Source organism: Saimiri boliviensis, chromosome 5 (assembly GCF_048565385.1).
Source record: "Saimiri boliviensis isolate mSaiBol1 chromosome 5, mSaiBol1.pri, whole genome shotgun sequence".
Classification (NCBI taxonomy): domain Eukaryota; kingdom Metazoa; phylum Chordata; class Mammalia; order Primates; family Cebidae; genus Saimiri; species Saimiri boliviensis.
In genome coordinates this window covers 94,398,760-94,422,545 of record NC_133453.1, presented here as the reverse complement: position 1 = coordinate 94,422,545, position 23,786 = coordinate 94,398,760, and the positions used below count along the sequence as shown (strand labels likewise).

Sequence of the window (23,786 nt, the reverse complement as noted above, 5' to 3'; positions counted from 1 at the left end):
TCTTTTTAGGTACCAGAGCCAGAAAGAAAAAAAAAATGCATGAGAGCTGCATCCTAGGACATGTGTGTTAGGGTGTGTGTGTGATGAATTTCTGGATTGGATCCTAATATTAAAAAGTAGTTTGGCATTTTAATAAAGGGTCTCTAAGTAAATTAACATAGAACACTCCGGATCTCAGAATCTCTCTACATCTCAGGGAGACCTCACTATAAAGTGAGGGAGAGAGTGTAAGGAGGCAGGAGAAGAAAAGAGAAAGGCCACAGAGAAACTTAGCAGGGAAGGAAGAGCATGATATTAAACGGCATGGGGTCTAAGTTTTGGAGTATATATTTTTTGATATTACAATTAAAGTAAAATTAAAAAGAAAAGACTCCACCTTTGCTCTGAAGGGATTGGTTATGCAAATATGGAAGGGATTTCCTGGAGAATACAGCTTTCTACTGTATGGTTAATTAAATAATCACTCAAAAGCTTCCAACGTGACGCTTCTGTCGTAATCCAATCAGGTTACATAGGTCCTAAACAAGAAAGATATTTTCCACATCTGGAAGTCAGCAATTTAGCAAGTACTGCACATTATTAACCAATTCAGAGCCCACTTCCCAGGGGAATTTTTTTGAAGTTTAAGTGTTCTTAACCAATGCTCTGCTGTTTTGTTAATCAAAAAGCTGGTTTACACTGCACATAATTGGAACTAATATAGAAGTAAATAAAGACAGCCAAATTTGAGGATGCGGAGCACAGGCATTTATCGGAAAAGGAAGAAATCTCCTGTCCTCGGATGGTTCAGGCTCATTTCTTAAAGAACTGTAAGACTTTTTTTTCCCCCTAAAGAGTGAAAGTACTTGAGAACCTCAGAGCACAAATAATCTTCTAGTCTCACAACATTTAGGATCCTTTGGAAAGGTAAAGGTGAAGGAGGTGTAAAGACCAGAGAGCTGCCTCACACCAGTTTTTAAGCTTTAATATTGTTAAATATGTTACACCCTCCTATTTCCAGTCTGATGAAATCTGAAACAAATAATGCCCTGATCCAACACTATATTAAGATAAACTGCTTTGAACTATGCTTTGAATGTGTGCCTAAAGCAAGACTTTGAATGCAAGAGTCACTGGCAATTGCACTCAAAGGAGGGACAAACCACCACATGGGTTGCCACATCCACACTCCCAGAGGTACACGTCTTTGTATTTTGTATGTTTTTTTGGAGGGGAGGGGCTGCGAAGGGGGTGGTTAATAGCTACCTAGCACAACCACAGCTAGATCTTGTTCTAGGATGCAAGAAAGATTTTCACAGTTGGTTACAGACTCACCTCTTTCCTAATTTAAATATTTATTATAATGAACATAGCTGCTGGATAAATTAACTCTCTCCCCCCACCCCATCACAGATAAAGTGTCTATAGAAGAAAGGCATTCAGGATCTTAAAATTATTGATAAATAAAATCAAATATTTTCAACATGGGTCAGATACATTCTGAATTTTGTATTTTACATTTCTTTCACTATTATATAGCTATACTAAATATATGTGTGACTTATCAAGTTCCTCTTCTAAGATTTAGCACCACTGTTCATGTCCATTTTTCTTCTCCTTTTTTCCCTCTTTTTTAATTAAAAAAAAAAAATGGAGTCCAGCTTTCTCTAGAAGTTTGCTTTACAGCCACTCCTCTTCCACTCCTGAGGAAGAAGGAGCCCGTCGCAGAGAGTGATTCCAGGCAATACTCTTCAGGCATCCAGGTAGCCATTGGAGGCTTACAGCCCAGACACACACAAGAATAACCTCAGGTCAAAGTATCTAATCGAATAGCTAACAAAACACTTGTCTTTATTATGTATATTAAAAGTCAGGTTACTTAGGATCTGACTTAAAAAAAAAAAAAAAAAAGACGCTTAAGTATTTCCACTAAAAACACCTAATCATCTGATTACCCTGGACTCAGTAAATCGTTCAAGTGGCAGGAGACAGTCCTCAACATTTTGCACTCGGAGTTCCGACTGGCCAGTATTTGGTTTGGAGTAAAAAAGCAACCTTCCAAGTTCCCATAAAGGTGGATGTTTGGATGTTGGCACGGGAAGGGTCTCTCAGAGGGGTGAGCGCGCGGCTAGGTTGCCCCTCGTTCCTGACTGGCACGCCCCTCCCCAGGCATTTGGCCGAGAGAGTTCCCAACGTGGCAGAGGTGATGGGGTCGGGAGGAAGCCGGAATATAAATTTGTTCCGAACATTCTCTCAGTCCGAGGGCCAGGTCCGGGGACACTGGGGATCGTGGGATCAGGGGGATGCAGGAGCGCAGGACGCAGAGAAAAGTCGAGAGAGGACTGGGGGCTGCTGGCTTTCGGCTCCTCACACAGCAAAATAAGTCCTGCAAATGAATCGCTCCTTCTCTCTGTCTTCTCCATTAATAATCCACTTCGAGATTAGCGTAGACGAAAGAGATTAAAACAACAGATACACGGAAATGTGAAATAATATTGCAATCAACATTGAAGGGGGAAAAATAATTCTTTAGGGTTTCCATGGGCAAAACAAACTGCCTCCCTCAGGATTCCCTCCACCCAGGCAGGGTGAGAAGGATGCACTTTTGTTTTCCAATTCCCTCCAGCCAAGACCTGATGCCTGTCCCCCCATTCACCTCTCAGTCTGTCAATTTCCTCAACTTTCACAGCCGCTCCCCCCTCCCCCCTCTCAGCTTGGCGGCCCAGATGCCCGAAGAGATACAATGTTTCTGCCCTTGAACACACAGGCTGTAGAAGGAATTCGAATTTGGCCATGGTTAATGATTTTTTTTTTTTTTTTAAAGCAAATTCTGTTTATTTTGTACCATGTGGAGAAAATAAAAAAAGGAACCTATTCTCGTTTTGAAATGGAACTGATCTTTCATCTGGAGGAATTATTCGACCTTGTGTTGTGACTCAGGAGGTGGGCAACTTCTTTTGGAGTTCCAAGCAAAGGGTGATAAAGGGGACCCTGGATTGGGTGTGTGTGGAGCGGGTGGGGGGCGGCAGGGGTCCAAGCCAAGTCAAACGGTTTTCTCACGTGCAGACTCGCAATCCAATCCATTCGGAGTTGAGCCTAGGATAGGAGGGGAAAGTCTATTAAAAAAAAAAAAAAAAATCAGGAGCATCTCTCTGAGAAGCCCTTTCAAACAAAACCAAAACAGGACCAGAGAAGCTCAGACCGTCCCTAACATCCCTGCTGCGAGACCCGCAGGCTGTGGAATCTCGCACGTCACCTGGCCCCAGCAGGGCGGCCAGCTGAGGGGTTGATTTTATTTTATTTTTTTGAAGTAAAGGCTGAATCTCGGCTTCAGGGCTTTTGCCAACGTCTCCACTGACAGGAACCAGCAAACTTCAGGACCCAAATGAGCATCTTAATTTATTGATGCCAAACAGGTCTGCTTGTTGTCCCCAATTTTCCGCGCGCTCTGCCCCCATCCCCCCACCCCGCCCCAACCCCCGCCGCTAGCTTCGGTCCCTGGATTTGATCTCCAGGAAAGGCCCCGCTACTCTGGCGGAGGAGCGCGGGGAGGGGGGGTCGGCCCTCCCCCAGACCCGTCCCCGCCCGGGAGCCCGCGACCCCCGCCCGCCGCCCGGTCAGCTGACCTGGCTCGCGCTCCCGCTCCCCGCCCGCCGCCCTGTTTCCGGTCCCCGGGGTCCGCTAGCCGCGCTCCGAGCGGGAGCAGCCGCGGCCGGGAGGTGATGCTGGGGGCTGATTACCATGAGAAAGGCTGTGCCTGGAAAAGCCTCCTCCACGCGGCTGTCAATCTCACTAAGGGGGGGGACGGAAAGGGGCCCTGTAGGAGTCACCAGAAAACTTGGAGTAAGTTGGATGCGACGCAGGCCCGAGGAGGTGGCTTTCGCCTCCACTTGGAAGGCTGGGGCGTTGAGGGCGCGGACGCCAGCAGCCTCACCAGGGAATTGAAAACCAAAAATCTCCCTACTGCTTTTCCTCTCTCTGGCCCTGCTTTCAGCCCTCCCTGCCCTTTATCCTTATTATCTTGAAATTCTTTCCTAGTTGCATTTCCTGCGTTCTCTTTTCTATCTGATACCTCCCTTTTGCAATTTCTTGTTTTCTTTCTTAACATCGCCTCTTCTCCCTCGCTGTGATTCTTTTTGTGCCTCTTTTATGTGTCCAGATTTATCATTTCGTTTTGAAAACACAACGTTTAATGTGTAATTAATCTACCAGCAGGAGGGCAGGGACACCCTGACTAAAATAACTCCCCGGGTCTCAGAGACAAGTTCACCAGGTGTCAGTGAAGAGTAAAATAATAATGATAAAAATAAAATAAATCATAGTGCAGTGACCATAATGGTTTATTCTTTTATATTATCACATCGGCTCAGACTAATAATTTTAAAAGACAAGATATAATCTTCCTGGAAAAAAACTAAATAATACTTGGCATAGGGGCATTCTTTAGAATTAAGGCAATGTGAAAAATCTTGTTTAGTCATATTTTAGTAATGCTTAGTTTGTTAACAGACTTCAGATATTACAATAGGTAATTTTACGAAACTTAAACTGTGCTTTTCTTCTAATGACTATTTGGAAAGGGTAAAGAAATTCCCAAAGCACTCCCCCGAACCCCAACAAAGACTGATCAATTCAGAGAGAAACATCATCATGTCACGTACTTTGCACATTGCTAAGCAAATTCACAACTTGGGTTGTTGGGTTGTTTTCTTGGCTAGGCTGGGCTGCTGTCCATTACCTAGCAGGTGAGTGAGGATGAGGCCATATATGTCGTAAACATAAACATAACTGGTTTTGTTTGGTTTTGTTTTCTTTGTTATTATTTTTTACTCTCCCCTTCACTTTGGGCATATTTGTTGTTCTCATTAAAATTCAGAGTTTGCGCTTGTTTACAATTTGTTTACTTTGTTGAATTTTAAAAACTTGTTAGAAGTCAATTGAACATGTATATTTAGCCTTTTTTAGGCCAAGAAAAATAAAGATGCATTAGAAAGATGCCTTTTCTGCTTCATAATTATTAATTGACATTTTGTGATGAATAATTAATCATTTGAATAATTTTGGTATCTCTGATCTGAACACATATTTGCATATCTAATGCTTGATTTTAAATGTGTGTTTTTTTTTAAATTCATTCTCTCAGGATGAAGAAACAAAGTCACATTTTAATGTAAAATTTCTCTTCTACACTTGTAAAAGTTTATTTATTGAGCGATAATATTCTTTCTAGATATCCATAAACTTCTTAACAATTTGTAAACCATTTATGAGGCAATCACGTACAAATATGTGGCAGACTACAATTAATTAGGAAAAACAATACCCTATATAAAATGAAGTCACTCTCCGCCCCAAATCCATAGACGTGCACTAATTATGCACTGTGTTTTCTTATTGGAATTTTGTCACTTAAATTTTTAGTTATGTCTATTCAAGTCTAAAAGTGGAAAATTGTGGCAGTTGACAACTCAGGCCTTGTATTTAAGATCATTTTTTATCTTTTACTTATCAATATATGGACTGATTTAAATTATTAAAAATGATTAAGTAAGCCTATCCCTGATATTTTTATCCTCCTGTGCCAGTTAAAGTCCAAAGTGTTAATATCTATTTTAAATACTAGCCCTGCAGATGACTACCTGTGTGATTATAGGCAATCTCCTATAAGCTTGTTTTATTTTTAGTCTCCAGTGTGAGTACAATAATAATGCTTATTCCTTGGAATTTTATTGAGAATTAAATGAAGTAATACATAAAGCTTCACTATATTGTGGCTTTATTATTATAATGAAAGGTTTAACGAATAACATACAGATCAACTAAAGATAGTACAAATTAATTTTGATTATTAAAAACAACTATTTACTTTTCAGTATTTTTTTAATTGAAAAATCAGTGCTGTGCTATTAAGTGAAGAAAGAAAATGAAAAGCATCATAGAATTAATTTATGGCTGGTTTATGATTCTTTCGAACTGTTCAAAGGATGTCTAGCCACGGAAGTGAAAATAAATACAGTATTTCCTTTCTGTTAGTTCAGCAGTTAATTTAGTGTATTCAATATGGTCATATTTTGGTTATAAATATTAAACTTCTTTTGAAAAGGAATTTAGTCCAAATGTATGAAGTTGAAGTTTCCTATGTTCTTTAGTAACATGTCTTTGAGTGTAAGGGTTAAATGTGCAGAAGCTCAGAAGTGGTCTTGAGTAAGACTTGTGAAAAAAAGGGCAAACTTACACATTTGAAGACCAGGAATTTGGCTGTCAGAGTACTATTTGCTTTAAGACCATTCATAATGAACTGAGCATTCCCTTTTGGAATTGTAGCTAGCCTGGGGTTTGTGCTAATTTCAAGTACCTAGAGTGGTGGAGAAAATCAGTTTATTAAGTGGAAAATGAAATTCCCTAGTCTCTTAAATGTCCACAAGGCCAGATTTTCTTTTTGATGTAAAACTGAAAAATCATTACAAATGCTAGGGAGAAAAATTATGGTGATGTAATCCTAACACTAATATATTTTTGTTGTTCTTGTTTTCTTTTAAGACTTCTCAAAATACTTATATTTGTATTTCTTAAAGGGTCTGTTAATTGTTTCTTTTCTCAAAGCATCCATTCCTTGCTCTTTTTAGGTCAAGACTAACCAAACCAGACATTTGGACATCAGCATAGGAGACTGGGTGTGACCTGTACCTTTTTTCTCCCTCTGACAATGGGACCAGAAATGGTTTGCACCTGCAAATTGTCTAGTGACCTGGAAATTACTTCATGCTTGCTTCAAGGTCTTCTTTAATATTCTTTATTCCGTTAAAAGGCTCAAATTATAAACTTTGTTCTGTACTCAGTTTTAATTTTGTACCATTCTAAGGGTGATTTTTTTTTCAGGGTTCTTTCAGGTACTTAAATATAAACTTTACTCCCCAAAATTATCATCATCTCTATGGCAATCACAACTATAAAGTAATAATAGCTAAGAAAAAAAAAACTGCTTTTCTAGGCTTGGCACAATGCTAAATCCCTTCACATATCATTTAATTCTGATAGCAGATCTGAAGGGGTTACAACTGGGTTCATTTTATTAGATGAGAAAATTGTGGCCTAGGGAGTGTCAATGACTTCCCCCAGAATTCAAGCATCTGGTTCCTGGTGGGCTTTTGAATCTGCCAGGTCCACCCCCAGGGCCAACACCATAGTCATGTGACATCCAACATCTTTTTACCTTTCCCAGATGTGTTTCTGACCCACTTGTGCCCACCCGCTTTGCACACTGCTTTGTGACCCATTTCCAGGCCTCCTGGATGCTGTGGTTGGCTCTTGTTTTTCCACGTATGGCTTATTTTGCCTTTTGGACCTAACACTTAGGCTCATTTTTCCAGTTACAATGTTGGCTCAAATCCTTGAGCCAAAGTTTCTCTGGCTTTGGTGCCTCTGGCTTCCCAGATAAAGTATGTTTTCTGGTCCAGTCTCTTCTCCCAGACACCCACCTCAGGAGAAGCTCCCATGGGAGGTTCTTGCTAGCTCAACTGGCTCCAACACTGGGCCCAAGCACAGGACAAGTTAGTGATGAAGGAGTCATCATGATCCAGGCATGTCATGGAATAGTTTTTATTTCTTATACAACTTCTTTTAGCACCTGTTGACTGGAAACTAGACATTAGTATATTTGACACTAGATCCTCAGTGTTAGCATACTATACTGGTAAAGATTCAGTTTTGGAATTAGATAAACTGGATTTGGCTCCCTGCTTGGTAAATACTGTGTATTGAGGATAAGTTACTTTATCTCTGAGAACCTCATTTTTAAAATAGGCAAAGGAGTACTTAGATTCAAGCCTGTTGTGAAGAAAATATGACTGTATACAAAATGTATGGAACAGGGCAGGTGCATCAATAAATAGTAATTCCTACTACAATGAATTACCTGAAAAATACATGAAGTTAAATTACGGAAAGCCAGAGCGGATGTAACATGTCGTTTAGATGTTGTTTATTTTATATTATTATTTTTAATGATTTTATTGCCACTTATTTGTTTTAATGATTTTGTTTTTAGGAATTATTATTATTATTATTATTATTATTATTATTATTATTATTGAGACAGAGTTCTGCTCTTGTTGCCCAGGCTGGAGTGTAATGGTGTGATCTTGTCTTACTGCAACCTCTACCTCCCAGGTTCAAGCAAATCTTCTGCCTCAGCCTCCCAAGTAGCTGGGATTACAAGCACCTGCCACCACGCCTGGCTAATTTTCTGTATCTTTAGTAGAGATGAGGTTTCACCATGTTGGCCAGGCTGGTCTTGAATTCCTGACCTCAGGTGATCCTCCCACCTCGGCATCCCAAAGTGCTTGGATTACAGGCGGGAGCCACCGCACCGGGGCCAGGAATTATTTAACTGGTTTCTGCATTATACAGAAATCAATGTTTACTGATGAAGTTGGAAAAGTAACATGCTCATAGAATTTCTTAAGTTGTAGAAAACCTGGGGTGCTCATGATTATAAATATGACATCAACAGCTGAGTTGAGGACATATGCACACTTTAACATTTGATGATGTATTTTATTCTTTCATTTGCAATTGTAAGGAAAAAACCTTTTTTTCAGTGCATCCTCCCTATATGACTTGCTATAGGAGGAAGCACTCTTCCAGGTGGCTAAGTGTAGTCAAGAAGTGTCAAAGATCCTATTTGTTCAAGGTAAACCTAAGAGGGTCTCAGTATTTTTCAGAACTCTTTACCTAGCTTTGCCGTAACTTCAGAGGCTTGCAGGAGTAGGGAGGCGTAGAGGGATGGAGTAGCACTGAGAAAGTTCGCCTGCACTATCTTCTTCCATTCCTCCACCCCTTTTGCCCCCAATCGAATGCTGAAACATCTACCTTAAAAAAGAAAAGAAAAAAGGCTATGTATAGAGTAGAGACATTGCTTCACTCTCCTGCCTGCAAATTTGGGAGTAGGGTTGTGTCAGCAGGCCCTGGCATGATCTACTGTGTATGTGACTTTTCTACCCTATGCCCTAGAAAGGAGGGTGTCCAGGGAGGATTGGGCCGTGGACACAGGGAGCATATTGTTCCAATGGTTCTGCTACAGTGCAAACCAGGCTTCTTTCTTTCTCTCTGGAACTAACTTTGCTACACATGCAAAAAAATCTGTTCCTATTAGGTTTTTCCCTGGCCATTGTGGAAGCATAAGTATGGCTCCTGTGGCAAAGGCATAATTTTTCTGGGTTGAGGGACGCTGGCTTACCTGTTGTTCTTGGCACTCAGCTAGCACCCTTCTAGACAAAAGGGACAGAATGAAGCTGAAAGTTCACAGAAAATATTTGGTGTTTTAAAACAAGAAGGAAAAATTAAAGCTCCATTTTTTTAAAAAAGCTTAATTTATCTATCTGCTAAGAATTTGGAATTTCAGTTTAGAGAAATCAGAATAGCCCTGAGTCATATTATTACGCACTGTCACATAGCTCTATGGGATATTGAAACATTATTTGTTACAGCCTAAAGATGATCTATAATGAAGTTTTGCTGCTCCCAAGGAGGATTCTTGCATGGTTGGAGAAAACGTTCAGGGTTAGGTGGAATATGATGTGAATGTCATTTGAAATCACCTTGAACTTTGAATTTGAGGGACAGTAATGCTTTTATGATATTACTGTAAAGCACCGTCACTTGGAAAAATTTAAACTGTTGCTTCATTTATGATCTCCAAATAGTAATTTATTTGACAAAGGAAGGTGATTTATCACTGATGTCTCTTTTGCAACCCCCTGGAACAATGCCTATTATATAGTAATATTTGTAGCTATTTGTGGAATCTGTCATTCATTTAGAAGGTTTAGGGACATATAAACTTAAAACTTATAACTTGAGATAAGAATGAGGACAGATGAGGGTGGCAGGTGGGGATCATGGGTACATAAGACACTATAGCCTCCTTTTTACAAAGTTATGTACTTGATTACATTTTTTAACACAAAGTGTTTAACTCCTCTTTTTTTGTGTCACTTTTATACACAGCCTAAAAAAGAATTGAAGGAGCCAACAGAGAACTGCATGTATATGATTGTCTCATTCTTTAAATAAATGACTCTGATAAGACTTCTTGTAGTTTGCTTTTAAGCAAACACATTAAAATATAATAGGTTTTCTCTGATCAAGGAAAGAAATCATAAGGAGAGACTCGAATGAACTAGAAGAGATGTGTTGCTTATGAAGGGAAGGCGAAGTAGTAATTTAGGATAAATGATCCCTTTCCCCTCCAATCCCACAAAATAGCTAAAGAAGGAAAACATTTGGGAGGCTGAGTCAGGCAGGATTACGAGGTGAGGAGTTTGAGACCAGCCTGGTCAATATGGTGAAACCCCATCTCTGCTAAAAATACAAAAATTATTTAGGTGTGGTGGCATGCACCTATAGTCCCAGTTACTTGGGACGCTGAGGCAGAATAATTTCTTGAACCTGGGAGGCAAAGATTGCAGTGAGCTGAGATTGTGCCACTGCATTCCAGCCTGGGTGACAGAGTGAGACTCCATCTCAAAAAGAAAAAAAAAAAAAAAAGAAGAAGAAAAACAGAGAAGATGAATTTTGTTTTGTTTTTCCTTCTATAAGTAGACAGCTCCACAGCTAATGGGTTGGATGATTTTCTTGCTAGCAACTTCATTTTCATGTAGAAAAGCAACTGGTCGTCCAAAGGTATTAAGGGGAAAGTTTGAGCTCTAATTTTAATGTTTTCTCCAATACCCTTCTTCCTGCCCTCCTCTTGCCTTCCTCTGCTTTGGGCCTTATTTCTTGGGGCCTTCACCTCTTCTTACTTTTCTTTTGATATTCTGTATTTAGAGGGAAAACGCTTACAATGCTAGGCTTGTTCACAGTCTTCAACATGCTTAGCCTTTAAATAATAAGATATGACCCTAAGATTTGAAAATTTCACTGTGCTACAGAATATTGCCTGGAGGAAATGGAATGTTTACCTGAAATATGTTATGACAAAGGACAGTTCAATACTATTGCTGCACGCCCAGTACCTAGCATAGTGCTTGGTTTCTGAGAGGGGCTGTGTAAATCTCTGGTGAATGAGTGAATGAATGCATGTATGCATAAATGCTATATAAAAAAACCAGATTTAAGATAACAAATACCATTTGTTCTACATGGCAAATTAAAGTTAAAAGGTATGAATGTAGGTGCAAGAATCACCTGTGGGCGCAAACAGAATTCTGATATTATTTTTGAATTCTGGGTAGGATATTTTATTTCCAAAATGAAATACCTAAATCATTTACAAAGCGATAGAGATATGCAACAGTCCCTCATTCGCTCACTTGCAAAGGAAATTTTCAATACAAATAAAGTCATACATATTTATACTAGGGTAATTCAAAATAACTTCCTCACATAAGCACTGCTACGTTCAAATAAAATCTTGCCAACACTTCTGAGTACATTGCTTTAAGGAAAAAAAAATGCTCCCCATAGCGTCCGAACTATTTAAAAATCTCGCAGGCTTCTTCAACATACATCAGTTATCTCTTTTCAAATCACTGACAAGAATTTAAAAACTGCTTCATCAGAACAAATGCTACCCTTTCTCATACTCTAGTTAGAACCTGATCTTCTAAAAAGGACCATATTTACAGCTTCTTTCGAAATTTTAAAACCATTTGGCTGATATGTTTTTGCTACATTTTTTCCTGATTTAATTACTGGGACATTTGCATGAAAACAGGAAAATAGGGACATAAGATTTTTGTCTTGTGACTTCATCTGTTTCTGATGCTTACTCTCCACCTGAGATCCGTTATCTATTTTATTACAACTGGGAGACCAGAAGCTAGATTTGAATTAATAAAGATATTGTTAGAGGAAAAAAAGTTCAAAAACAGGGACTCAGGAGGCTAAGGGATTAATATATGATATGATAATGCATTTTCTTCTGGGTTATTTATGAGCAGTCCATATTGTCAGTGACACATAGTGTTGCTATTGAAAAGCTTAAAATCCAGGGAACAATACAGAACTACTGGGTCAAGACTTCTCTGAGAAAACCACACCCAGGTAGTTACTGCTTGTTGTGGGTTGACAGATATCAGAGAAAACAGTGAAGGATCTGAGTCTAGGTCATGTATGAACTCTGGAGATGGCCTCTGCAAGTTGAAAAGAAAAAGGGCAAAGTACCTAATTCTGACCACCTTGCAAATGCTTGTGATTTTTCACTAGGAGAATCAGAGACGAGTATCAGAATACATTCTGAGCATCTTCACCTGGAGTTCCACGGCATGTAGAAATTTACATTTTCAAAGCTGAAGTCATAATCTTGTTCTAACTTTTTACTGCCTCCCACATACTCCAACTTGTTCAGTGGCACCAGAGTCTAGCCAGTCTTCCAAGCCCCAACTCTGGGTTTATCTGTGACTCCTCTCTTTTCCTTTACCTCCACATTCACGCACTCCATATGGCTAATGAGCATACCTCTGCCTGTTTCTTAAAGCGTTGCGTCTTCCAGTAATTCCTACCCTGCTTTAGCTACTCATCATCTCTTTCCTGGAAGGCTGTGCCTGTCACCTAACTGGCCTTCCTGTTTTCAGTCTCCCCCTCACATCTGTTTTCCACACCATCACCAGAGTGAGTGATTGTTCTAAAACAAGGGTCCCAACCCCCAGGACATGGACCTCGAGGAACCAAGCCATACAGCAGGAGGTGAGGGGGAGGCTGGCAAGCAAAGCTACATCTATTTACACCTGCTCCCCAAGGCTCGGATTACTGCCTGAACTCCACCTCCTGTCAGATCAGCCTTGACATTAGATTCTCACAGGAGTGTGAACCCTATTGTGAACTGCACATGTGAAGGATCTAGGTTGTGAGCTCCTTATGAGAATCTAATGCCTGATGGTCTGTCACTGTCTCCATCACCCCCAGATGGGACCATCTAGTTGCAGGAATACTGGCTTAGGGCTCCCACTGATTCTACATTATGGTGAGTTGTATAATTATTTCATTGTATATTACAATGTAATAATAAGAGAAATGAAATGCGCAGTAAATGTAATGCTCTTGAATCACCCCAAAACTATCCCCTCAACCGCACATGCATCTGTGGAAACATTGTCTTCCATGAAACTCATCCATGCTGCCCAAAAGGTTGGGGACCACTGCTCTGAAACATATATCTGCTCATGCCACTGCTGACAATAAGACCATCAGTGGTTTTCTATTTCATAGCTGCTGTGTTTCTCAAATCTTTCCCAAAGTAACTCCAGGGATGGCATTTTAATATTTACAAAGGTTGTTCTGAATCAACACTACTTCAACTTCAACTTTGTTTCCTCTCCCATACTGGTAGGCAAAATCAAGAATCCAAGAAGCTGGGTCATGTTAATCCTGCTTGTCCCTAGGGTTTGATTTGCACAGTGTGAGAAGCAGAGAGCCAACTGGAGAAGCTATAGGTTCTTTAGCAAAGCATTTGAGCACCCCCCACACCTTTTTTTTTAGCCTTGAAATAGTGCTTTTATAAAATTTATTTTTAATTGTTTTTATTTCGATAGTTTTTGGAATACAAGTGAGTTTTGGTTACATGGATGAGTTATTTAGTGGTGAATTCTGAGATTTAAGTGCACCCGTCACCCGAACAGTATACACAGTACCCAGTATGTAGTCTTTTATCCCTCACTCCCTTCCGAACCTCCCACCCTGAGTCCCCAAGTCCATTATATCACTCTGTATGTTTTTGCACCCTTATAACTTAGCTCCCACTTATAAATGAGAACACACAGAATTTGGTTTTCCATTCTTGAGTTATTTTGCTTAGATTAATGGATGAGGCTCTTTTAGGTGAAACCCTTTCATTTCTTCAACCTCCCCTCCCACTACTCTTCAAATGGCTTATACGCCTTTTCTAATATTGTTTATATTTTTTCATGAACAAAGCATGTTTTTTTTTTCCAGTGTTAGGCCTTTGCCTATCCTATTTACTCTACCTGGAATGTTCTTTTCTTCTCCCTTCATGTGGCTGATTTCTGTTTACTCCTTAGCTCACATACCATCTTCCCCTAGTAGTCCCAGGCTGGCTCTCTGTGTCCAGTCATTCCTTTATATATCTTCCCTTAGCTAGACTATGACCTTCCCTGAGGACAGAGACATTGTCATTTGCATCAACATATCCCCAACTCCTAGCAAGTATCTGGCAGCGTAGACACTTAAACATACTTTTTGAGCTGAGTATGAATATCATGGTACAAACTAATTTTCATCACTGAACAAAGAACTCCACATGGAGGCATGTTTTACTGACAATGCATTCAGCCACAAGAAGGCTGTAGCATTCCCTCACTTTATATTAATGGGAGAACCAAAAGTTGGAACTGTCTCATTGTTTTTTTGAATAATTTGCATTTAGTTTATACATACATTTGCAAAAGTATTGAAATAAAAATACCTTTTACATGTGAAACATTTTCAAATTTCAAAGCTTTTTCACATGCATGATCTCACTTAATCCTTAAAATAAACCCTCAAGGTTGGCATATATTATTTTGCCCAGTTTGGAAAAAGCAGAGATTAAGATTTTGATGGAGTAAGACAATGATCAAACCCGTTTTGGAAGTCCCAAGTATGTTTCATATGTAGAGGCATCTTTGTGAAACTCTTAAAGGGAAAATATTATTCTTATACAACAGGTGAGGAAATAGGGTGCTGAAAGAACTGGATCAGAGTCATTTGGGGCCACTATTTTGAAGTAAAAATTGAACCTAGAGTCCTATGACTCAATTTAGTTCTGACACAGTTCCTTATTCAGAGAAATGGTGTGAATACCTATTAGAAAGGAAGCCTTGGTTTTAGGAGGGCAACCTGAAGGAATTATTTTTTCTTTTCTTTCTCGTAACTGATTTGTTACTTGTCCTGGCTACACAAAGATATCAACCTATAAATAGAGTTGTTCAAGAGAGTAGTTTGGTAGTGAAATTGGAAAACTACTTGGGTTTATTTGGGAATAAGAGAGTAGAGCAGCAGGGATCCTATAGAGACAACATTTTAAAAAGTGTCATTTTTGTGATAAATTAATAAAATTATTTCAGTTTTAAGTAAGCATAATAAGACTATCTGAATATGTTACAGTAATTTTCTTTTTATTTATTTATTTACTTTGAGATGGAGTCTCACTCTGTTGCCCAGGTTGGGGTGCAGTGGCATGATCTCAGCTCACTGTAACCTTCTCCTCCAGGGTTCAAGTGATTCTCTTGCCTCAGCTTCCTGAGTAGCTGGGATTACAGATGCCCACCACCATGCCCAGCTAATTTTTGTATTTTTAGTAGACATGAGTTTTCACTGTGTTAGCCAGGCTGGCCTCAAACTCCTGACCTTGTGATCCACCCACCTTGGCCTCCTAAAGTACTGAGATTATAGACGTGAGCCACCGTGCTTTGCTGTTACAGTAATTTTCTGGAATTCTTTTCGGATAAATAATGTTAGTTCCCCAAAAACATATTTTTTGTAGCTCTGTTGTTGAGTGTAACACTACCTCCAGTAAAAGGCTTTTGCTTCACTTTACTCAGAATTTTAAAAAGCAAATTTAGCAAATACTCTTTTGAAGGGAGAACAATTTCACAGAAGTTATTTAATATAATTATGCTTTAATTCACTCTAGAGAGGGCAGAGATGCAAAATAAATTCTGCATGTAGTATAAAGCAACCTGAATGCAAAGATACTTATAATCTTCTTGTCTATCCCTAGAAATTGGTTAAACGGTTTTTTAAAATATGCTTCTATGCATGAATATGTTGAAGTTAAAGTAAATGTGTTGGCTAATGCATTAGTATTATCAGCCAATTAATAAATTCAAGTATATGATGGGACTAACTTTCCCTAAACTAGTGGTTGCTTGACAGTTGCACATGTGTATCCTATATTTATCTATTCAGCAAGAGTTTGTTCATCCCTTCTATATGCTGGCCTCCTTGCTGGGAATAGCATAAAACAGTGATCAAGACAGACTTCGTTCTTGCAAGCTAGTAGGGAAGACAGACTGTGTATGATGAATGCTGTTGGGAGTATAGAAGGCAGGCTCATCTAGTCAAATGATAGCTACAAAATAAAGTGAAGGCGAGAGTAGATCTTCCTAATGCACAGGAGGTCAGGTCCTTGAAATCCATCAACCACCACTGAAATTAGTTTATATCACCTGTGACGTGTTATAACCCTTCCAGGCTGGGGTAAAGGCATATTGGGACCTCACAGTAGGCTGGAAGAGAGAGAGAATAAAGCCTAGTATCAGAGCTACAAGGAGAAGGCCAGTGTTTCAGTAATAATAGCTAAAGGGCCTTGGTGAACAAAGCTCTCAAGAGGCTGATCTCAGTACCCAGGAGCTCACATTGGTGGGCGGGAGCCCTTCTTGCCAGTATGAGGCAATGTCTTGTGACTTGCTGCAGGGCTTCCCTCAGTTGAAATAGGACCCCAGTCAGCTGGGATTGGGGGTGGGTCTCATGAACAGGCTTTAACTCTTGATAGGATAAGATTGGCAAGGACTAGACAGATTATCAGGGGAGCAGTCTCAAACTGGGTGGGATTCAGGCCAGGGAATTAGTCCATGAGAAAACCAGAGTGCAAAATGGGCCCCACAGCAGGCACAATGAGTGTGTCAGAAGGGACTGGGGGTTTGGGGCTGCTCCTTTTGGGCTTTAGGGTTCCTGACAGCCTCCTAGATGTCAGGCTCAGTGCAGCAGTCTCTTTCTCACTCATCCCCGTCTTCCTGCCACCACTGGTCCTGTCTCTATCATGTTTGTATCCCAGTTCTATCTGTCATGGCCAAATATTGAGTAAGGCTTCTGTTAGCAACAAGCACTGTTAATAGCTTTTGAATGTGAATTTGACTTTTGTTGGGAGAATATTATTTTCAGTAATTGTCAGCTCATTAAAATATACTATAGGTAAGGTTTGGGTTTTTGCTGTGAAAGGTTTGATGCTTAAAATATAAATAAATAACTTGAGTATTTGAATTTACTTATTGACTCTATTTGTACATTTTTTCTAACCAAAATACAGAAAATAACAGAAATATAAAGAAATCATTAACTAGGGACTATTTTTTTTTTTTTTTTTTTTTTTTTTTTTTTTTTTTTTGAGACGGAGTTTCGCTCTTTTGTTGCCCAGGCTGGAGTGCAATGGCGCGATCTCGGCTCACCGCAACCTCCGCCTCCTGGGTTCAGGCAATTCTCCTGCCTCAGCCTCCTGAGTAGCTGGGATTACAGGCACACGCCACCATGCCCAGCTAATTTTCAGTATTTTTAGTAGAGACGGGGTTTCACCATGTTGACCAGGATGGTCTCGATCTCTTGACCTTGTGATCCACCCACCTCGGCCTCCCAAAGTGCTGGGATTACAGGCGTGAGCCACCGCGCCCGGCTATAATAATTTTTTTAAGCATCTTTATTATTTTTTCTATTCTTCTTCTTCTTCTTCTTCTTTTTTTTTTTTTTTTTTGAGATAGTGTCTTACTCTGTCATTCAGGCTGGAGTGCAGTGGTACCATCAGAGTTCACTGCAGCCTTGACTCCCCAGGCTCAAGTGATCCTCCCATCTTGGCCCCCGGAGTTGTTGAGACTATTGGGACATGCCACCACACCCAGCTAATTTTTGTATTTTTTTGTAGAGGTCAAGTTTCCCCATGATGCCCAAGCTAGGCTCGAAGACCTGGGCTCAAGCAATCTGCCCATGTTGGCCTCCCAAAGTGCTGGGTCTATAGGCATGAGCCACCAGGCCCAGCTTCCTCTTTACTATTTTCTTAAAAGAATTAAATAGCATACATAAATATGTTCTTAATGTGTAATGGATTGGGGGTGTTTCAAAATGGACCTAATAGAAACAAGCTCATTGTTTATCTTTTTGCCCAACTTTATTTTTAAAACTCACATAAAAATGGAAATTTATTTGCTCCCATATGTCTGTTCTCAGATGTATTGTAATAAAGACCGGGTCAGGCAGCACCAGTTTTAACTGGGCCACTTACTTATCACTTGAGCAAGTAAATGTGGCCAAGTCACTTAGCTTCTCCGGGCCTCAGTTTCTAACCTATAAGTAAAAGATAATAGCGCCAACCTAATAGATTTGTGATTTAGAGCAAATGAGACAGTGGGGATGCAAGGGCTTGTTAGTTGTAAAGTGCTAATGCAGATGTTTGGTATTTATATTCAGATGCAGGTTATGCCCACATCATATAAATTAAATATGAATGGGTTCAAAAGCTCAACCAGTTCCTGAGGCAAAAAATGTAAAATGGCAACAACTAAAAGGGTCAGTGAAACTCTTGGCATCTAACCAATCCTCTCCAAAATCTTCTCTGATGGCATATTTTAAAATATGAGAAAAGATAAAGGAATGAAAAGAACTGATCTTTTTCTCTAACCCTTAAAACATTTTCTCTCCAAAGAAACTCTGCACTAGAAACTTCAGGCCTGACTCAATACTAAAGGTGACCATTGAAAGAACAGTTTAAAATGTTATTTTTATGCAAGTGAGGTGCCATGAACATGTACTTGTCCGAGGTGGACATGATCAGAACAAGCTTGTTCACAAAGCCGTTCCTTCGTCCTTGGCCATGAGTCACAAAAATCTGACATCTGGACATAAAATTCTTGCCTGAACAAAAGTAGAAACTTTTGCATGTATGTGTTTGTGTATTGCATATGTAAAGAAAGAAAAAAATGGAGACAACAGACTCTTTCGTTGACTCAAGTTTACGGCCAAATTTTAATAATGAATAACGCGGCTGCCCACACATCAGACACTAATGAGAGCATAAGGAATTCCTGTATAGAAAAGGGACGGTTGGCCCAATGGCCTGTCTCCTTCAAATGCATTGCAACACACCTCTTCGTGTTGTCAGCGTATCTTCCAACCCCTTTTGCCTACATAAACATGTCTAGCTGTCTCTTAAACTCATTTTTACTTCGTGTTTCACTCAATGGACTTATTTGGTAATTCACAGTCTTTTCCATATGCCTGTAGATCTTTGGATGAAGTAGTGCTACATTATCACTGCTTCTTAATTAATTATGTAGAAATACTTTATAATAAAGTATTTATAGCAGACATATTTAGAAATTTGGAAGTAATCAACTGAGAAAACAAATATACCTATAGTGAATATGAAAAGAAACAACTTTTTATTGCTAATCTATATTCTAATTTTTCCTAAAGATATGAAGAAGTAGGTGAGGAGTGATTAAGTGGTTAAATATAAAAACTTTTTTCTTTTTATTATTTTAGTCTTATTAACAAATCTCTTAACAAGGGGAAAATGCTAAGTCTAATTGATGTAATAAAGAAGAGGATCTGATGTTTTTATTTAGGTTGGGTTAAAGCCATATTCCAGATAAGATTTTTATTTTCTTAATCCTATCAATATTGCATGTTAATGTAAATTTGATGTGAATTAATAAAAATCAGTATAGAAATGATTTTACATTAAAATTTATTTTAAAAACATTTTCCAAGTGGTGGTGGGCCAGTGGGCTTGGGGTGAGTTCTTAGGTAGACCCTGGGTCTTTCTGATTAAACAGTATACCTGAAAACTTCCTTTAATTTGATTGGCATCAAGAAAATGGAAATAATTAGGATGATGGGGAGAACTGTTGAATAATTAATGTATATTTTAGCTGAATATCTCACATTTTAATTTTTTGAATGGTATTATTTTAAAATTATTTCTATACATATGTGTTGATCTGATGTGTGTGTTGAAATTACACATCAATTCTAGTCTTTTATTGGCAAACACATAGTGCGACCAGCTTGCCCTTTACTCACCCTGGACTTTACTGGTTTTAGCCCTGGGGAATCCCATGTCTTGTGAATCTGCTCAGCTCCAGGCAAACAGGTACAAACACATACTTTAAAATACAGATAATTTGCCTCTGAAATGTGCTTGACTTTTTGGTCTGCCTACTCCTCAGATTCTGGGAACCCAAGCAGTGTGTTATACCAGCATTAAGAATTTTGCTTTGTTGTTCTAAAAGCCATGAGTGTCAGCATCTTGGTGACTATGGAGAAAGATAACCCATGTGGTTTTTTTTTTTTTTTTTTTTCTTTTAATTGTCCAAGCTTGATGCCTGATGGTTTGTTAAAAACAAAACAAAACAAAACAAAACTTAAAACGCTCTGAAAATCAAAACTGTTTTCTTCCTCTCAAGATCTGCTTTCCAGATACACAGTAAGATACATCCTGAATCTAGCACCTTGAGTGCTCTTCCTAATCTTTGAAGCCTAAGCCATATCTATTGTCCAGTTTATGGTAGAAAAAAGTGAGTTATTGTAGTCTTGTGTCTCACAGTTAGAAGAATTACGTAGGTATTTGTTAGTTTTAAATTTGTGGACTGTGACTTCTGAACTCTCTCGAGGAGGAGGTCTCAATAAAGAGCATGCTTCAGTCCACTCCTTAATGATTTTTAGCTTCTATGAAGCAATTTGCAAGATTCCTCTTGCTAACAACTGCTCTGACAAACATTGTATAAAATAGCATTCTTTATGGTTAGATGATCCTGTGGAAGATGACCAAAAGGTTTTAAATACAGAGAAATGAAACCAGCCACTCATTCAGGATTTCTGCCGTTTTTCATATGCATGCTACAGCTCTGTGGTAGCACCTTCTTCTGTGTGTGTTCTGTATACATGAATGTGTGTGTGTGTGTGTGTGTGTGTATGCATGAATGTGTGTGTGTGTCCATGAAAGTGTGTAAACGCATACTCTTTTTAGCTATAGAACATGTCACAGATTTCTTTTCTGGTTACCATGCTGCATGACTGATCCGTTTCATATGATGTGTTTGTATGGTTCATTGCCCACTGGTCTTATTATTTAACAATTTGCATTAAATTAAATTTTCTGTTTACAGGTGTAAATGGAAATTTTGGCTTCTGAGAATTTATTATTTACTGGATAGAATGTTCTTGGTTGAGTTAGTTCTGCCAATATTGGATTGCTTATACCTGGAATAAAGTTTGGGATATTTAATTAGAATATCATAGCAAGAGAAACTTGTTATTTTTATGGCTGAGCTTAAGCTACTGAGACCAGATCAGTATCATTAGTCTAGGAGACATTTACTATAATTCTCAAGAGATTCTAAAAAAAATCGTGTGTATGTTTTAATGGATCAGAGGAAGTTAAATTAGTGGTAATGTGTACAAATTACTCAAAAGTTCAAAAAGCTTGAAACCTTTATCATCTGCGATAACATTTTGTTGATAAGTGGAAATTTCTCATTTTAAACTCTCTTGGCTTCCAACAGGCTCAAAGAGCTAATATTTATTGACTGCATTCTGTTTGCCAGGCTCTACATTATTTGCTTTACCCGTATTGCTTCATTATATCCTTACAGTGTCTTGTGAGGTGGGTGTAATGTTTATTCCCATTTTACAGAGAATATCCATTTATATAATGTCACAAACGTATATCCAATGACGTAATTTGCCTGCAAATATACCCAGTGGGTGGCAGAGTCATCCTGAAGGCTGCTTTCCAGGCCACGCCTATATTCTGGGTCAGTGACTCCAAACTCCATAGTGGCTTATATCTAGCCTTGTTCTCCTGACATGTTCCCTATGTTCCAACTTTGTATCAATGTCTTGATATCATAGAGGTTGTGAAAGCCAAGCACTGCCTCCTGGGCTTTGTACATGGTTTTCCATTCTTTCCATCTCTGTCTGACACATTCCCAGTTTTGTTTTATTTTCAGCTCTAGCACTGGAGTGGCACTTATGGCCGCGATCCATACTGGATCTAGCAGGAGTTTGGCTAAGCTCCTAAGACACTAATTTTTTTTTTTTTAATTTCTAGCTTTTAATTTTAAAAACAAATTAAAAAATAAACAGCTATAATGAGACAATTTACATACATATAATTCAACCATTTGAAGCATGTAATTCAATGGTTTTTAATATATCCACAGATATATGCATAATCATTGACACAATTTTAGAATATTTTCATCATCACAAAGAGAAACACTGTGCCCTTTAGCTGTCACAACTCCCCTCTTCCATCCCTTCATCTCCTTCAGCTCCAATCAACCACTAATCTACTTTCTGTCTTTGTAAATTTGCCTATTCTGGACATTTTACATAAATGGAATCACGTAATACATGGTCTCTTATGACTGGCTTCTTTTACTTAACACAGTGTTCCCAAAGTTCATTCATGTTTTAGCATGCTTCAGTACCACCTTCCTTTTTATGGCTCAATAATATTCTATCGTATGGATAGACTATGTTTTATCTATCTACCCATCTGTTGATGGACAGTTGCATTTTTTCCATCTTTTGGCAATTGTGAATGGTGCTGCTGTGAACATTTGTGTGCAAATTTTTGTTTGAACACCTGCTGTCACTTATTTTGGGTATACGTCTATTTAAGAGTGGAATTGCTAGGTCTTAATTCTGTGTTTCACTTTTTGAGGAACTTCCAACTTGTTTTCCATAGTAGCTGCAGTGTTTTTAACTCCCATCAGTAATGCAGAATCAGCATGGTTCCAATTTCTCCATATCCTTGCCAACACTTGCTATTTGCTGTTTTTGTTTTGTTTTGTTTTGTTTTATGTTTTGTTTATAACCATCTTAGTGGGTTAAGTGGCCTAGTTAATTTTTAAGATCTTTAAAGACTCTGAAAGAAGTCTTTATTTTTTCCTCTTCTGTGCTCCCAAGCCCTGGTTTAAATCTCTCTTAAAGTATTTGTCACCACATCCTTTAACCTCTCTTTCTCTTTATATTTCTCCCCTCCTCCCGTTTTTGAAATAAGGATGGACATTCTTTTTCCTTTTGTATCCTGAGGGCACAGTGCCCAGGGCTCAGTACATTAAATGAATGAAGAGGCATGAGTGGGGAGCTGTGGGGACAAGAACTGTTGGGAATGAATGTTTCTTTATTATCCCTCCCATTGTGCCAGGCACTATGTAGCACTAACATATATTATCTCATTTAATTTTCATAATAGCAGTTAAGAATCAGGTATTATGCTATTCATTTTTTGCAGAAGAAGAAATTGAAACCAGAGAAATTCTCTTGGCATCCAACCACTGAGAGTAGAGTCTGGCTTCAAACCAAACTCTCTGAACTCAAAACCTATGTTAATTTCATGACAGCATGTGTCAATCAAAGAAAAGATAAGGACCATCACTATTCTTACTGCTACTACTATGACTGTCCCCGCTTACTGGGTGCTTTCTGTGTGCTATACACCATGGACAGCTAGTTTTTGGACACTGTTGAATTTGATTCTTTAAAAATTTAGTGAGTCAGACATTATTCTTTCAATTTTTTAGACAGTGATATAATCCCTGAGAAAAGTAATTTGCCCAAGAATGAACAATAATGAGTTCAAATAATAAGCAACGAGTTCAAAACCAGTTCTGTTTAATTATAAAAATTTATGTACTCCTATCAATATGGGGAAAATACATTTTCTAAAGAGATCTAAAAGTTTATCTGGTTATCTGACAGTGTGAGGAAGTTTGCCAGCTAACCAGACAACCAAACAACCCAGCAATTTTTTCCCAAGTACTTTTGCTTTCTCGGCTGCTTCCAGTCATAGTTTTGGTAGCATAGATAATTTGGCTAATTCTGCATGTTATGAAAAAGGCCACCATGACCCACAAAAGAAAGAATGTTCTGTTCAACTGGCTTATTGTGTTTTCACTTATTTATTGATTGATTTAGAGACTGGGTCTGACTCTGGCATGCAATGGAGCAATCTCAGCTCACTGCAACCTCTGCCTCCCAAGCTCAAGTAATTCTGCTGCCTCAGCCTCCAGAGTAGCTGAGACTAAGGCACT

At 38.8% G+C, this 23,786-nt stretch overlaps 1 protein-coding gene across 1 annotated transcript in view; it reads right to left on the bottom strand.

Annotated features, from left to right (window-relative positions):
* Positions 1 to 1,233: 1,233 nt before the first annotated feature.
* The window catches only part of LOC141584694 (uncharacterized), a 193,974-nt gene continuing 171,421 nt past the window's right edge, over positions 1,234 to 23,786 (bottom strand). Inside the window, exons 2-4 of the mRNA XM_074400181.1 lie at positions 3,606 to 3,984; positions 3,040 to 3,075; positions 1,234 to 2,412 (exon numbers count right to left, since the gene is read on the bottom strand). Coding sequence (XP_074256282.1) covers positions 2,347 to 2,412; positions 3,040 to 3,075; positions 3,606 to 3,984 — 481 coding nt within the window. The 3' untranslated portion in view covers positions 1,234 to 2,346. The remainder of the gene's footprint in view (positions 2,413 to 3,039; positions 3,076 to 3,605; positions 3,985 to 23,786) is intronic.